Here is an 18279-nt window from a genome sequence, read left to right as displayed (position 1 = left end):
GAAGACAGACCTAGAAAAAGTGATCATACTTCATCTGCCTCTCAGACAGCCAGCAAGTTCTTGCCACACCCTCCTTCAGCTTTGTTCTAATTTAAGCAAAAACTCCATAGAGAGGCTTAAAAAAAAAAAAAAAAAAACTCAAAAGTTGATATACCTATAAAGTCTCTGAAGAGAGTAACTGTATCTAGTTTTAAAAGTTCCTGTGCTTAAGATGGGAGTCAGATCTGGAAACCATAGAGTGGTGAGGCTCCTCACACCCTTGTTTCCTGCAGCTGAATGACTTTGCTTCAAGGTTATTAACACCCTGAACACCAGGCAGGAAAATCTAGGGTTCTATGTAACTGTTGCAAATGCCATTTAAAGTTTGAAGTCTATTCTTCCTGGAGTACTCATATCACCAACATGGAACTTAAGACTTTTTGAAGAGGGAAAAAAGAAAATATAAATGAAATTTCATTGTACCAAACAGCACTACCCAAGGCTTTCATTGTACTGAGTGTTGAGGTGAAGATGGCCTTTACACTTACGCTACTGAATTGATAACTTTGTGTTATAAATTAAAGACAAAGTCCTGTGGCCACAGCTAGGCTGTGAGTTCACCAGTTTTGGGTACAAGCTTAGTAGAGTCTTGTTTGTGCTCTCTACAGAAAACCAACAGTATACCAAAATGGAAAAATCATACTTTCCCATCATTTGAAGCAGATTTTCCTCCTCAGTTCTTTAATCACAGGCCTACATGCACGTCTCAGGATCTTCTGCTATTCCCATCAATTCTTACCCCAGGGTTATTTTCAAATACAAAAGAGGTGGTCAGCTCAGAGGTGAGAGCTAGGAATCAGAGTGTAAATGAGCACATACTGCACACTCAGTACACCCCAGGAGATGCCGAGAAGGAGACAAGGGCAGTGACCTCAAGGATCTAGGTGGAAAGGCCTCCACTCAATCACATTTTACCTTCTCTGAAAGAAAGGCTTCTGTCAAATCTTCTAGTTAAGAAGTGCTAATAGCTTTTCATAGTTTTAAAATCTATTTATTTAGTTAGTTTTTGCAGTGCTGAGGTTTAAACCAAGTGCCTCCTGCATGCTAGGCAAGCACTCTACCACTGAGCTGTACCACCAGTCCTCAAAGATATTTATTGATAATTACAATGAATAGCTCAAGTATTGAGAGTTATATAAAATAAACACACAGCTGTCCTCAGAAAACACCAACTGATCCATACTAAAGTACACAAACCTTTGCAGGTCTCAGAGAGGTAAAAGACCTTTGTCTGACAGATTTTAAATATAATGAAGATACTACCATCCTCTGATACATTTGAGAAGGCCACACTTACCGAAGGCTTGGCTAACTTAGATCTGTCATCCTGAAAAAAAAAAAAAAAGAAAAAAATTAAAATTAAGTGAAAAAATAAGGAACATTGAAAAATGATAAACTATCTACAAAAAGTGCTCACTTTTAATGAGATTTTTTAAAACATTATTTAGTAACTGGCAATTTGGGTTTACTATTCAGCTGTTAAACACAAAGTTTGATAAATCAGGCTTAACAGCAAAAAGGAACAGCAGATTCAGTGCCAAAGGTATTTTCTATCTGGAGTTTCACAGTTCAGAATGGCACTATGACAGTTCCATTACTCTGTCAACCGTGTTTTCATTTATTAGACTTGGACTGAGATCTTTAACTTAGGGAGCAGCTGAAAACACAACTCTTCCCCTTTCCTCTTGAATTCCCTTGGAGATGCATATCTATCCCTTAGTCATGTGATGTCCTCCATGAATCCCTGCGATCTCCGGATTATAGGGTCATAAACTATTTAAACCTCAGTTGAGGCTGTCAAAAACCCAGGGTGTGCAAAGGCTGAGTCAGGGAAGCCCTGCAGGCTAGTGAAGCAGAAGCACCAGGGCCCAGGCCTGAAACCTGCCCTCCAAACCCTGTGGCACAGGACTGCACAGAATAAGGATGGGCTGGGCCATGTTTAAGGACAGACCTCACCAATTACCACTAATTCACTTCTGGGACACACGACGATGAAAACATGGGCAAATAAACCCCCCAGATAATGAAGCCAACTCCCTCACTACATATGTCCTACCACCAAAAACAACAAAATCTTCGCTACTCAGTGGAAGTTGCTCTAAAGGATTTTCTATTCCCAGGCCTTCGACAAAGCGCCTCTTTAACGTTTCCCTCATTCAGTCATTACAGGAAGCATAGTTTACATGAAATAAAACTTTTCATATTTTATTAAAAAATAGTTCCTCAGTTTGCTCACTTAAAATGAACTGGAAGATATTTGTTTCTCTTTAGTAAGAGCCGGCTCCTGGCAGCTCTTCTGCCCCTGGCTGGCTACTTGTAACACACCAGAGCCAGGGAAGCAGGAAGGGGCCAGGCACTCTCTCTCAAGGGACAGAGCCTGAGTCCCCCTGTCTACTCTGAAACCCAGGGAACTCAGAGACACCCTCCCAAGTTTTCAGTTACATTCCCACAATTTAGGTGATACTTAGGTGATAGACAAGTAAAGTTCCACAAAGTCATTTAAAACTGCCACAGAAGGGCCTAAGTTCATATCATAGCCCCGAGTTTATATAAAATGCAAAAGCAGCCAGTTTTTTTCCAAAAGCCAGCCAATGGACTAGAACCAAAGCCAACACTCCCAAAAGTCTTGGGTAAAGTGAGGAGGATAATATGCTAGTTTCACATGAGGCACAGCTTATTCATTTAACAGAACACAATTTCAGAACCATGTTTAGAATTAAAATATTCTCAAGACTAATGAAAGTAGAAGGGAGGTTCTTAAGAAAAATATTTTGGTGGAAAAAAAAAAAAACAAGAAACAAAAAATGTCATACCGGGTTTGATACCTCCACCTTTTAAAATTTACTGCTCCATGGACTTTCAAAGACTGAGAATTGCTCCCTAGAACAGGGCCTCGGCCAGGACATTCGGACTCTAAGTGTCCATGAAAAACACAATCATGAAATGCAAAGACTTTAAGATCGATTTACTGATGCCAAAAATGGTGTTCTAAAATCAGGAGGATTTGTTTTTGCTTTATTCCTTTCTAAGTTCTGTGCAGATTCAAATCTAAACTTAGGTAAGGTCAATCAGTAGCCTTAAAAAGGAATGAGAAAAACTCCCCTTCCCCTAAAAAAAGTCCTTACTGGATGGAGCTCCCCGATGATGTATGTCTTGGACAGTTCTCTAGCATCAGTAGAGTGCCCGACATCCTCGAAGTTCTCCGTAGCATCACCCCCAGCTTGTTCTCTTAAGACCTCTTCTCCACCAGGATGCTGTTCAAAGGGCACATAGAATGCAAATCAGTATTTTTTCATACAAATGAACAAAGGAAGCAGCCAGCTTATTTAGCCAGTGCCTCCTCCAGAAGTCACAGGTGGTGATGTGTGACTGTGTCCATGTGTAGGTTAGCCATATTCCTCTGCATTCAGTCTGCTCTGTGAATGTGTAGAGCTTTCCTCCATTACGATGTCACACCTGGAAGAACTTTAGGCAGGTTCAGTTACATCTGTTTTGCTTTTCCATTAAGTTCTCAAAACTGCCCCCTTTCATCTGGCCCAATCTATTTCCTACGTCTTCCACCTGAGACTCCACCTCCTACCTGTGACTGCTTCAGTCTAAGTGTGGACCTGGGAGAGGCCACTGGTCTGAAATGATAAGGGGTGGGGCAGGGTGGGCAGGCCGTTTCCCTGCACAGGTGGCCCTGCTGGACAGACTGTTGACGCTCTGCCTGGGCAGTGTAAGCTTTCCAGAAGGAGGAAAAGGAAAGCAGGTAATTTGTCCAAGAAGCTGCCATCAGGATAGGGAAAAATAGGGCAAAGAGCTCAGAGGTCAGCTCTACTGGAGAAGCGTGGGAAGCGCCTTTTGTGTGACAGAAGCATTTTAGTGCTTTTAGCTGCTTTAATTAGTAAACAAAGGATGGTCATAACAGCTAGGGGGATTTTTTTTCTCTAAGATGATTGACAAGGGGGTCCAGTCACTGAACATAAGTGACAAGATCTAGAGATTCTCAGGCAAGGGAAGGAGTTCTCGGACAAGGAAAAAGAAAATGAACTTCTTTTTTTTTTTTTTTTTTTTTTGAGAATTTTTAATATTTATTTTTTTTAGTTCTCGGCGGACACAACATCTTTGTTGGTATGTGGTGCTGAGGATCGAACCCGGGCCGCACGCATGCCAGGCGAGCGCGCTACCGCTGAGCCACATCTCCAGCCCGAAAATGAACTTCTTAAACTGAGTTTGAGTATCATCTCAGATTCAAATTCACCCTGGCTTTAAGTAAATCACCTAGAAGAGGCCAACAACTGAACAAAACCAATCTCCTCTGTATAACTGACTATAGTCAGTTCTTAATTTCTCCCACTAATGGGAGACAGAGGCTCTGCTACTGTAGAAAAGTGGATAATGATTCTGTTTTGAAATTTGTTCCTGCTCCTTCTGGGAGAGACAGTGTTGGCTAGTAATTATCACTCACTATGTGAACTTGGGAAAATAACAGCATTTAGTTCACATAGTTTTATAGGCTAAGTATGAACATATGTGTCTGGTACATATCATATGCTTGATAAACGTTACCCAGTATGTTTTTAAACATTTCCAACATCACTAAGGCTCTTTCCTCTATGTATTCTGAAATAGTGACATATTGGGTCAGCATTTCCCAATTTCCGAAGTGTCTTCCACGGGGGTCATTGAGATTACACACCCCCTGTGATGAGCACACTGGAGCTACAAGCAGCTGAAGGGCTTAACTTGAAGCCAGGTTGAAGCTTCTGGATGCAGCTCCCAGGCTGGGGCAGTCAGAACAAGGCTGGGTTGATTCTGCAATAGACTGCACAGAGAAGCAGTGAGGTGGGATTCAGAGTGACTCACTTACCCAGCACCCATTAGTCATGAATCCACAGACTTGCTCCTCACCTGATGGCTCACGAGTCAGTAACTAGTCACCCCCCCCCCCCCCCCCGTTCAGGACATGAAGATACAGGGGGAGGGACCGAGGAGCAGAGATAGAATGCAGAGCCAGAGGTAAGAGGGTCAGAGTCACAGCAGGAACGTCCTGTAGTACAGGGCCTCCCTGGGTTCAGGAATGGGGAAAGGCCAGCCCTGGAGCCCAGTCAGAGCTTCCAGGCCACTTTAAAGATTTTCATCTTCTCCTGTGACCCACAGAAACCACTGAAAGAATCTAAGCAGAGAAGGTAACAAAATCAAATTTAATTATGAAAATATAACCCAGTCATCAGGATGCCAACAGACACATAGGGAAAGAGAGTATGAGGGAAGACTATTCTCTAAGGCCAGTACAGTGACCCAGGCAAGAAATGATGGTAGCTCAGCCCAGGGCATGAGACATAGAATGAGATGAAAAGGTGTGAATGGGTGAGAGATGGAGTGAGATGAAGAAGGGTGAATGGGTTAGAGAGAGATGGAGTGAGATGGAGGGGGTGAATGCACATGAGAGATGGAGTGAGATGGAGAGGGGTGAATGGACATGAGAGATAGAGTGAAAAGGAGATGGGGGAATGGGTGAGAGTGATGGAGATGAAGAGGGATGAATGGACATGAGAGATGGAGTGAGAAGGAGATGGGGGAATGGTGAGAGAGTTGAGATAAAGAGGAATGAATGAACATGAGAGATGGTGTGAATGGACATGAGAGATGGAGTGAGATGGAGATGGGGGAATGGGTGAGAGTGATCGAGATGAAGAGGGGTGAATGTACATGAGAGATGGAGAATGATAGAGAGGTGTGATTGGACATGGGAGTGAGATGGAGATGGAGGAATGGGTGAGAGAGATGGAGATGAAGAGGGGTGAATGGGTTAGAGAGAGATGGAGTGAGATGAAGGGGGTGAATGGACATGAGAGATGGAATGAGATGGAGATGGGGGAATGGGTGAGAGAGATGGAGATGAAGAGGGGTGAATGAACATGAGAGATGGAGTGAGATGGAGAGGGGTGAATGGACATGAGAGATGGAGTGAGATGGAGAGGGGTGAATGGACATGAGAGATGGAGTGAGCTGGAGATGGGGAAATAGGTGAGAGAGATGGAGATGAAGAGGGGTGAATGAACATGAGAGATGGAGTGAGATGAAGAGGGGTGAATGAACATGAGAGATGGAGTGAGATGGAGAGGGGTGAATGGACATGAGAGATGGAGTGAGCTGGAGATGGGGAAATGGGTGAGAGAGATGGAGATGAAGAGGGGTGAATGAACATGACTGATGGAGAGTGATAGAGAGGTGTGAATGGACATGGGAGTGAGATGGAGTTGGGGGAATGGGTGAGAGAGATGGAGATGAAGAGGGGTGAATGAACATGAGAGATGGAGAGTGATAGAGAGGTGTGAATGGACATGAGAGATGGAGTGAGATGGAGATGGGGGAATGGGTGAGAGAGATGGAGATAAAGAGGGGTGAATGAACATGAGAGATGGAGTGAGATGGAGAGGGGTGAATGGACATGAGAGATGGAGAGTGATAGAGAGGGGTGAATGGACATGAGAGATGGAGTGAGCTGGAGATGGGGAAATGGGTGAGAGAGATGGAGATAAACAGGGGTGAATGAACATGACTGATGGAGAGTGATAGAGAGGTGTGAATGGACATGGGAGTGAGATGGAGTTGGGGGAATGGGTGAGAGAGATGGAGATGAAGAGGGGTGAATGAACATGAGAGATGGAGAGTGATAGAGAGGTGTGAATGGACATGGGAGTGAGATGGAGTTGGGGGAATGGGTGAGAGAGATGGAGATAAAGAGGGGTGAATGAGCATGAGAGATGGAGTGTGATAGAGAGGTGTGAATGGACATGAGAGATGGAGTGAGATGGAGATGGGGGAATGGGTGAGAGTGATGCAGATGAAGAGTTGTGAATGGGTGAAAGATGGAGGGAAATGAAGAGGTGTGAGTGGTTTTAGAGACGAAGCCAGATGAAGAGGTGCAAGTGGGCTCTAGAGACAGAGCAGATCATAGGACTTTCTGATAGAGTCAAGGTGGTGGGACAAAGAGGCAGCACCAGGATACCTCCAGTGCTTGTTTCATACAATTGAATGGACAATGGTACCAACTCCTGAGCAGAGAACAAGAGTCTTGAAAAGAGACCAGGTTTAGGAAATAAGCTGATTACTAGAACACCTCCCAAATACATGGTGTCTACATATATCATTAGCTTGTAATTCCTTTGGTGTGCTTTTTCAAAATCTCAACTTTATGTTACTCAAATATATTTTTGCTCCTAATAGCACCTATAAATCAGGAAAACTAATATAATACTGGAAATAGAAGAAGTAGTTTTATTTTTCATCTATTATTTAAGGGTTATTTATAGGAAAGTAAAACGAAATAGGTTTTAAAAGATTAAAGGTTAGAATCATCTACAATTCATAAGACATTAATTTCCACATTTTGACCCAGTAATAGATACTCCCAAAGAAGACTTAGTACAAGCTGAGCATTCCTAATTCAAAAATCCAAAGTCCTCCAAAATCCAAAACTTTTTGAGCAACAACATGATGCCACAGTGGAAAAAAACACATCTGACTTCATGTAATGGGCACAATCAAAACATAAGCACACTAACAATATTTTAGGCTACACATATACCTTCAGGTTACATGTATAAGAAGTATATGAAATAAACAAACTTTGTGTTTAGACTTGAGGTCCTATGCCTAAAATACCTCATTATATGTATGCAAATGCTCTCATCCCAAGCATCTCTAATAAGGGACACTGAACTTATACCTCCCATATTATAAACATTTAATGTTGGCTTCCAGCTCCTGAAATGACAGCTGGCTATACTGTTCATGGTATGAGAGTGTTCAGCAAAATTTCCCACAGTGGAAAGGGATGATGATAGTGTGGTCTAGGCTGGATGAACAAAAGAGGTGCAGAGAGGAAGAGGTTGAAATGCCTTCTTCACCTAACTTCCAGAACAGGCTCTCCTAGCTGCTACCCAGGCCACCAGGACAAACCCAGTCTCTACATGCAAACACAGGAGCACCCTGGGGCTCAGTCCTTGGCCATATGCCCTTCTCTACCCATAGGAGTTTTCCTGGTCATCTTATCTAGTGATCCACTTCAAAAATCATCTAGCCCCTATTGAATGAAGTTGAGTAAAAACCTCTGACTTCCCCAGCTCCAGACTCCTCCCATGTACAAGTCTACTTAACTCCTTCATTCAATATTCAATACACATCATATACCATGACCCAAATGTTTCACAGACAAGCCTTGGGTGATTAACTAAAGAGGACAGGTTTCCATCCAGTCTTTGCCATTTCTTACACAGCCCTCCTGTTCACTGGGCATTCCTGGGGGCTGCCAGTTTATGCTTCGGCAGTCCTCAAATTTGCCAAATTCATTTCCCATGTCAGAAACTTCCTGCTTGGGATGCTCAGCTACCAGACCCTTGTAAAACTTCATCTCACTCACACTGTGCTCCAATGGCAACTTTTCAGAATCCTGCCCTGACTTCCCCATCCCAAGTGGCCCACCCCATAACCCTGTAACACCTTCTCTGCCTAGTCTTGTTTTTCTTTCTATCAAAGCACTTATTACTGTCTGACATTATATTCCATGTCAATTTCTTTGTAAGATTCATGGGGACAGAGACTTTTGTCTGTCTTGTTCATCACTATTTCTCCTATACCTAGTTCAAAGCCTAAGTATTTGTTAGATAAATGAAGGAGATAAATAGGTCTTTACACATTGATTTTGGAACTATAACATATAACCAGCTCAGTAGTTGATATGAACTTGCTCTTTCATTTCAACCAGTTCATACAACCCTCCTTACCCCAAACTAAAATAGTTCTTACCAGTCAGTTCATGACTTCATACTTAATCAAAAGAATGCCTTGTACTGCCTGCTATACACAAGGCATTGTGTGGGACACAGGAAGTACATGAAAAACTCAATGTGATGGATTCTGAAGAAGCATGCAATTCATTTGGGGTAAAAAAAAAAAAAATTAACAGAAAAGACCTGTGGCCTTCTCTGATACAGCTTCACAGTTTTGTCTATCCATGAATGACCCAAGGGGTCCTAAAAATGGAGTTTCTATGTGTGCACTATTACCACTATGGCACAAATAAACTGTGCTCACTGTAACAGCACAGAAGAGCCCCTCAGCTCCCTGGTATGTCATACTCTCTCCAGCACCCATGTCACAGGGCAGGCAGATGACTCTCATCTCTTTTCTAATTAAAAAAAAAATTCCCCCCAGCTTTATGAAGGTATAATTGACAAATAAATTTATTTATACCTCTGGTACACAGTGTAATGTTCTGACATACATATACATTATGAAATGATGCAATCAACCTAATTATCCTATCCATCACCTCACACTTATTGATTTTTTTTTTACAGGGAGAACATTAAAGATCTACCCTCTTAGCAATTTTAAAGTATATGCCATTATTAACAACGTCACTATGCTGCACAATACATCAGCACAAAGCAAACTGCTCTGGAAGAAAAAGCTTCTGCCAACTGACTCACTCCACAGGAGAGGCCAACATACAAGGAGCAGATGGCCAAGGACCAAATGACTACTCTGAGACTATGGTACAGGTTTTAGATCAAGCCAGACCTGTTTTGCCACCTTGCCAATCCTAGGGCATTAAAAGGTAAGAAAAAGTTCTTGCCTATATCATGCAATAAAAGCTTACATAACATCATTTATTTATATTAATGTAATGCAAATGTAAAAATTTATGGCTTTAGTTGTTATAGTCACTAAAGGTCTAAAGTAGTCTCTTAACCTTTTCAGTTACACTGTATTTGAGAAATACATCTGTCATCATACTTGTAATACAAATAAATAAGGCAAGAAACAGAATGTTAAATGAAGGATATCAACAAATTCAAAGAAAAGATAAGTCATTTCAGTTAGCAACAAAATAAATCTCAATATGCTGAATGACAGGGAAAATAAAGTTATCCTTCTGTTCATTAACTGGTCAATCCAATTAATAGCATTTGTTGAGCCTGTGTGGTATGTGATGATATAAAAAGTACACACTTGGCTTTCCAATTTAAGAGCTTTTAAAAAAGAATAAAATATTATAAAACTGAGGAATTATTCCACTGCATACAAACATCCACAATGAATTAAACACTATTTACAGACCTCCATACAATGCTAACAGATTCCCATTTTACCTTTCATTAACAGTGCCATGCAAATATTTTCTGATAAACACTGTTGAGTAACCTGCTGTGAAAAATCAACACTCTTGGAACTATGATCAACATATCACCTTTCTTATAAAGTACGCTATGACCCTACCTGCTCCACCTATTTCCAATAAACCCTAGTGGTAAAATTTTGCTTTAATCTGAAAAACACTGAATGTGGGAGGAACCCTTCAAGGGAGATGTCAAGGTTATTAGGGTTAGCTCCAAACATACACATCCCTCAAGGACTGTAAGAATCCTTCATAACCCAGTTCTAGGAACCTCAATGAGAAGACACATGGCCTGACTGAACTACAGAGCTCAAAAGAGCCCAATTTTTCATACACAGAAGGAAAAAATGAGTATCAGAATAAAATAGCTGAAAGTGCTCCATAAGAGCCCAACTGTACAAATACATTAGGTGCCAGCTACAGAATAAGAATAATTATATAGAATAAGTACAATTATAAAGACATGATCTTGGGTTACTTATGTATGTCAAGAGGCCAAAAATGATATAATAGCAAATGAAAGTGATGCCTCAAATCCTTTTTAGAATGAGGTCAAAGAGAAATGTTAATTAAAAGAATGTACCTTATATGATAAGTCAAGAGCTTTGTAATGTTTTGAACAACTAATAATAATAAAATAAAATAAAATAAAATAAATTTGCAAGTGTAAAAGGAAAAAAAAAAGAATGTGCCTTGTTAGAGATTTCACAGTATCCAGGATTTTTAAAACTGCAGGAAAATTCTATTTCATAATTAATAGCAGACACTAAAAGAATATCTATAAAAACTGAAAAGACATAAAATAAATTTAGATGCTACTCCTGATACAAATGATTTCAATAAATCACAAATTCTTAATATGAAGGCAATAATCTCAAGAAGAAAGATGTTGTTAGTATAGTCAGACACCCCAGATTCAAGTATGCAGCCTGCAACCACCATTTATTTACTCAGAAACTGCAAACAGTTTCTAGGCCCATTCTTCACTTGTTTGTTTTTACCATCATTTGAAATTTCCTTAGACTCTCTATAAATAAAATGATTATATTTTTGTAATTATCCTTGCATATATGTTCCCCTTTATCACAAATAACTTAAGAAGACTGTCTCTGACTTGATTCAGAAAGGTATTTTTATTTAGTGGTTGTCCTTAACCCCTAGAATTCCTATACTTAAGTAGCTTTGGGAAAACGCCAAGGTGAGATGGTGTTTATGCAACAGGAAAGCCTTGAACTCTTGTAGATGAAATCAAGTGGGCTTCTCATACAATGCACTCCTTCAGTCACCAGCTGCTGTCCCTCTCTCCTGTCCTTACCCACTAGTAGCCCTCTTACACATCATGGCTGGAATAGTCATCCTAGAAGTATTCTGAATTTTTTTGTACCCTACCCCAAAATAATGAATTTCTGCAGCCAAGGCAAATGCCTCTTGAATTTTTCATTTAAGTGATGACTTTTCTAAATGGCACAGGTGTCTTCAACAGAATAACCAAATCCAGTTGGGCAAGCCTGCTCCTTGTTGCTCAAACGTGTTTCTCCCTTCCTCCACAATACTTTAAACTTTTAGTTGAGAACAGCCAGTCAGGAGAAATACTAAGTTATTTTCCAGCCTCCCCTGCAGCTGGGTATCCATGTGATTACGTTCTGGGCAATGGAGGCAAGCAGAAGTCTGTGGGACCTTCACAGACCTCCCATTTATTGCTGCTTCCCATCTGCCCTCTTCTTCATCCTGCTGCCTGGGATGGGGATGCTACCCTTAACATCAGAATGAGGGGCTTGCCCCAGGCTGCTGGGGAAGGGGGTGAGACCTGCGGACCCACAACCTGATGACCCAGCTATCACATAGCCTTGGCAAGCAGCTGGCTTCTTGATGACAATGCATTAACTCCACCCTTGCTTAGGCACAGTTATTTGGGGTTCCTCTGAATTATACTACACCAACTATTTACCAAAGTACACTGATTGTGGGAGGAACATAAGACTCAAAATGTGAAAACCCAATTCAGAGCAACTGTCTTGACACAGATCAAACCATCCTAACTGTTAAGGGAACATCTGGATGAGTGACTCAACAGCTTAGAAGTCTAAAACTGAAGGAAGTTTTGAAAAATGATCCAGGCCCCTTGGGACAGCTGGAGTTCGGAGACAGGGAGCAGACGAGGCGAACAGAGCTGGAGCTTGAGCGACAGCCGGCAGGCTGCAACGCGCCTGGAGTCACGGTAGAGGTTAGAAGAAAAGCAGCTACAGAAGGCCGGCGCCGTGTGGGGCACGAGCAGAGCCGCACGGACCCCGACCTGGAGCGGGCCTAGGGCGCCCGCAGGCCTACAGGAGGACAACACAGTCGGCCAGAGGCGCACGACACCTGGCGCGGCACTCAGCCGTACAGCGCCCCGTCCCAGGGCGGCAGAGCCCTTGCGGCACGGCAGGTCGTCGAGCACGGCACCATGGCGGCACGACACTGTCGCTCACCACAGGTCCATCCCTGGCTCTGGCCCTAACAGTGAATCCCTCCTAACTTCCTGAATAATCTGACCTCACTGCAGCTATAAACGAGGTCTAGAGCCAAAATCTAAGTGAAGGTTAAAAGCCCCCAAAGTTTACAAGGGCCTCAGAGACCAACATCCTAAATGTACAGATAGGGAAAATGGGACCCGGAGAAGTGGCGCCCACGGTTAATTCAGGCGGGAGGCAGGGCCAGACCAGGTTTCCGATTTTTGGTTCCCTCTCTCATATTTTTAATATGCAAATTAAATGTTCATTTTTGTTCCTGAACAAGGAAGTTTTTACGTAAAAGTTATATCTTATAAAGTTCCTCAATAAATATGCTATGGGAACTTCGGAAGGAAATCTCTCTTACTTTCTCTAAAACTCAAAAAATTCTTAACTTGCTCTACGTTCCTGAAATTTATCTACAAAGAAAGATTCAAAAGATGCTTCTAAATTAGGGCTACAACTGGCTACAGGGTGCCCCTGTAAAAATGCCAGAAGTCACAGACACTTATTATACAGTACTGCAATGTGCATCAAGTCGTGTCCTGTCCTCTGAGGGTCTGCTTAAACAAGCAAAGACTGAACAACACACGTGCACCAACAAAGGAACAAACAAAACTTTTGCCACTTAAATGTAATCCTCTGTGAACCCAAAGTCCAGCAGTTCTGGAGTTTTACCTGGGATCTTTCTTTCCAAATACTTAATACTGCCAAAAGAGGTGAAGCAAATAAATTGTCCAAAACCAATGACTATGCAAAAAAAAAAAAAAGTATTTAAAGAGATAGCTGCACTAGTTAAAGCAAAAAATACAAGAGTTTGGAGGACAAACAGTTCATACAAGATTTAAAATGAAATAAGATAGCCTATTCAGTTTTTTTAAAATCATTTCTGGATTCCATTTTCCTAAGACAGCAAAGGATTATGGCCTCAAAACTGAGTTGAACTTCATGAGACTGCCACCTGCTCAACCTGTAGAGGATTTACCACCTGAACATGGCATGGATTCACTTTCTCACTGAAGGCTAACAGCATTGCCTGAATTACTTCTTCCCATTCTTTTTGAAGATCCAGGATGAAACTTTTTGCATGAGGCTCATCTATGGATTCAACCAGCTGGCTCATGAGGCCCACTCACTGAGACTGCTACAAGACAGTAAAATCACAGCCCCACCCTCAAGGAATGAGACGAATAAGGGAACTGACAAATAATAGCTAAACATAGTGAGTACTAGGTATAGAAGCCATAGCACAAAAGACACAGCAGAGAAAGGACCAGTAGGAGTTTGGCAGGTGAGAAAGGAAACATATCACAAAGGCCCAGAGGCAGAATATAATGAATGGCCTTGTTGTGGAGGAACCACAAGCAGGTTATCTCTTATAAAGTTCCTTATAAGTTATCTTAAACGTTATCTCTTATAATTTATCTTACACATAAGTAACAGTAGAAGACACATGGGTGACTTTATGTGAGGCAGGTCTCCAGTGGAAATTAATCTGAGACAATGAACAGGAAGGGAGCTCCCTAGAGTTTTGCTTGGGATATTTGCATTTCACAGCCCAAAATAAGTCATCCAAAGTCTCCCATTCTGTTATCTTCTAGTTTCTAACCTGGTGGGGAGTGGGGTGGGGGGGAGGGTTAGTCCTGGGAAGTAATGAAAAGTAACGGTTGATAACACTTAGCAAAGGCAGACTCTGTATCAGAAAATGTCCTGAGCATATATGTCGCCCTTTGAGCACAGTAAGCATGAAGCTGGGTGTTTTACAGAGGCAGAAGCTGAAGTACAAGGTGACAGAGCTGGTCAAGGACAATCTGGAATTGAGTCAGTGTGACCCCAATAAGTCTCCACATCACTGTGTTCGCTGAGAGGACCATACTTCTCTGAAATCTGCCAGCACAAACTGAAATACAGTTAGATCTTTGTCCCTCCCCCCCAGGAAGTCTATCTGGCAGCCACACACCCTCCCTCCAGCCTCTCCAGACATTTTCTGGGCACCTCTTTCCTGTTTGGGGTTGCCCTTGACATCTTAACCAGATCCTACAAGTATAAAAATGTGTTGATAGTTTATTCACTAATGTTTGGTTTTCAGGGGAGTAGGACGTACTTGGAAGGAAAATTAGGCATACATCACCCAATACCTTGCACATAACTCTTTGCTATATAAATTATCAAAATGTTAAACAAACCCTTCTAAACTACAGAGAAAACTAAATGATATAATTAACAGAATGTAGAATATCTGGCATATAATATTGATTTGGTTTCTTTCTTCCCTGCCAACACTTTGTACTGCCACTAGGAATTGTGTATACTACCTGGCACATCCTGGCTCCTATGAGTTGTTGAAGGACAAGTCTAGCACCAAGCCCCAGTGGACCCCCTTCTTACCAACTCACTTCAACATTAAGAGATTTCTATGAATTTAATCAGCTAACCTGATTCTACTAAGCCATACAACAAAGTCACAAGATATCTTAAGAATAATGAATCTTTCTACTTGAGATTATTCTTCAGGGTCATTTAGGGTGAGGACAGAGAGAGAATGCAGATGCTAGCTTGTGAGTTGGCAGTTATCCCAACGATAATTGATAATTTTTTCCTTGACAAGGGGAAGCAAAACTCTTAGTTAGTTTTAGAATTGAAATAGTACATGTTTGGCCTAAAATGTATCATGAGTCAAAGATAACTTTGTGTTTGTTCAGTATACCCTGACCAATAATTTTTAAAATTCCACATTGTAAACTTGTTTTTTCAGGTAAGATAAAGCAAATGAGCTCACTGGAGATGTAATTACAGCTCTGCTTCCTGAAGCCCCCAGTTTTGACGGGACGACTTTGGCGTGCAGGGAAGGACTGAGGCCAGGCCAGCTTCTGAGGGACATGAGCAGGGGAGCACCATGCATCAGGAGACTGGCAGGCTGGCGACAGTCAGAGTGTGCCTCTTGATCTGTGGCTCTACCTTACTAAGAATAAACAAAACCAGTAAAACCAGGACCCAGAAGCCAATGATAATGACTTGGAGGGGAGTGTTACTCTGTCTAGGATCCATCTTGAGAGAGAGTGGCCAGATGATGAGATGAGAGAACCAGCTACACTCGGTCAAAGGTGGAAGGAGAGGAGGGTCAAAGAGGCACATGTCTACCTTTTCTTGATTTTTCCCTCCATACCAAATAATTAGACCTTTTTCCTTTTATGTCCAGTATTAAGAATATAAATTGAAACTGGCAGTGGGGCAAGACAGAATAGAAAACAAGCTGCCAGGAATCAATCTGGCCCAACAGCCATTTTGCATCAGATTTCTAGCACTTCATACTCAAACTATTTGTTTAATCAATCAGTACTTACTGAATCTTTTCTATGTGGAGCATCATTCCAGGAACTTGTATATATCAATGAATAAAACAAAAATTCCAGCATTCATGGGGCATACATTTTAGTAGGCGACAGATGAGCAAAATCTTACTAAGTAAATTCCACAGTATGTTACAAGGTGATATGTGCTGTGGAAAGAAAATAGAGGGCTGGGGGTGTAGCTCACTGGTATGCTGCTTGCCTAGTATTGGTTCAGTTCTAGCACTGGGAAAAAACAAACAAAAAACTACAGGGTAATGAGGCTGAGGAGTACAGGGGCTAGAGAGACTTCCAGCTTTAAATGAGGTGGTCAGGAAATATCTAATAGAGGAGATAGTTATTTCTCAAAGGAGAAAAAGCAGTCATCCGAGCAGGTTATTTGCAGGGCACAACTCTCCAGGGCAAGGGACTTAAAATGGATGGTATTTCCATTATCATGTCTAAGTACTCTTTAATCCTTAATCCTAGTCTTATCAAAAAGTTTAACCTTTTTTATTTAGATCTCAGATCCATTTTGAGATGATTTTTATATGAGGTATGGACCTGTTAATACAGGAAAAAAAACAGAAAGTGGCTGAAGAAACGTCTCAGTGTGGGATCAGAACCCAGTGCACACACGAGGCTTTGTGAGGAAGAGACAGAAATGTGTTCGCTCTGAACTCTCTTTTTTTTTTACCTCACAGAAGCTTTGCTAATGTCAATCCTGTATTCCTTGCTTTGTGATTATGTCACAATCCAGACTTTTCTATTAAAGTCCTATTAGTGCTAAGTGCTACATCAATCCTTGGTACAGAACTTCAGACAGTATCTGTAAGAAGAGATCACATAATAATACTAGCACATGCCATCTGTGTGAGAAAAAGGAGAAAAAGGAAGCACAATGTAGCAGTACAGAATGGGTTGGCCTCTCTACTCCTCCACAAGCCTCTCCTCTTCTCCCACTTAAGGATGACTGGCACCTGCCACGTGCAGGGGCACCCAGCAGCAAATAGGACAGCCAAGAAGCCATAGATCTGGCACAGAAAGACAAGCACATCAACCAGGAAAGCATCAGATACTGACTGCGGTGGTTGCCAGCAGAGACAGAAGACAAAGACAGGGCAGAAAATTCTTCATGGGAAGGAGCTGCCACCTAAAGGGGGCAGGGACCAAGGGGCAAGCAGAGAGGAAACTAGAACAAGGTTTCAAGGTGGAAACAAGCTCTGCTGGTTTAAGAAACAAAGAAAAGGGGATAATATTACTAGCTGAGGGGGAGAGGCAGACAGAGTCCAATCACCCAGTGCTGCCTAAACCGGGGCACAGATATGAAATTTGATTCTAAATGTACAGGAAGTCACTGAAATGAATTAAGCAGAGAAATGACAGTGCTTCACAGATGGAGTTTCTTTGTTTTCCTTCTAGACTACATTCTTTTTTTTAATATTTATTTTTTTGGTTTTAGGTGGACACAACATCTTCATTTTATTTTTATGTGGTGCCAAGGATCGAACCCAGTGCCCTGTGCATGCCAGGAGAGCACGTTACCACTTAAGCCACATCCCCAGCCCCTGGGCTACATTCTTTATTGTAATTATAGCATCTGCTACACAAGCTGAAAGCTCATAAGGTCATCACCAACTTGAGGAAACCAATGAAATAACTGAGGGCTTCCTCCAAGGATCCCGTGACAAGAGCAAGAAATACAGGCAGGACACATCAGGCCATCCACTGCAGGCTAGAGAACCCTGTCCCGAACCGTGGTGTGGAGAACATGAAATGAGGGTGCTGCAGGAGGCAGGCAGGACGCAGCTGGTCCCAGTGAGGGGTCACCAGATCTCCACAGGAACCAGCCCTCCCAGGGTCTTTCCTAAAACAACTTATGACCTCCCACACATGCCTGACGTCCCTGTGAACAATCTCCTTCCTATCAAAACCATTTAGAGGCACAGAGGGTCCAGGACTCTTTGTTGACAATCCTCTGTGTGAAGCTGGGATGGCTGCTTCCTTCATCTTCTAGAAGGCAACACAGCAGAAGAGAGCACATGGAAGAAAGGCCCATCTCACCCCTGCTTGTCCCCCACGGGTTTTGTTTTTATTCCATTTTACATCACCACTGGCCTTTGCTCTCTGGTTCCCAACAGGGCGCTCCCAAACAGGGGCCAAAAACCTCAGAGCATAGAGAAGTAACTCGGTGCCAGTTGACGGTCTCTCTCTTTAGAGCGTCTCTCTTTAGAGCCGTGCTGGTTGTCTG

The 18279-nt window shown here is 42.1% G+C and overlaps 1 protein-coding gene across 2 annotated transcripts in view; it reads right to left on the bottom strand.

The window, feature by feature from the left end:
* Positions 1-18279, bottom strand: part of Cyb5a (cytochrome b5 type A) — a 29394-nt gene that overhangs the window by 4354 nt on the left and 6761 nt on the right. For both annotated transcript variants that reach the window (XR_003300778.2, XM_026388685.2), the window contains exons 2-3: positions 3165-3293; positions 1337-1366 (exon numbers count right to left, since the gene is read on the bottom strand). Coding sequence is in view for 1 of the 2 variants with exons in the window: in XM_026388685.2 (XP_026244470.2) it covers positions 1337-1366; positions 3165-3293 (159 nt within the window). In the remaining variant the exon portion in view is untranslated. The remainder of the gene's footprint in view (positions 1-1336; positions 1367-3164; positions 3294-18279) is intronic.

The sequence above is a fragment of the Urocitellus parryii genome, chromosome 13, assembly GCF_045843805.1.
Source record: "Urocitellus parryii isolate mUroPar1 chromosome 13, mUroPar1.hap1, whole genome shotgun sequence".
In the NCBI taxonomy this organism is placed as follows: Eukaryota; Metazoa; Chordata; class Mammalia; order Rodentia; family Sciuridae; genus Urocitellus; species Urocitellus parryii.
This window is presented reverse-complemented; position numbering and strand designations above follow the sequence as displayed.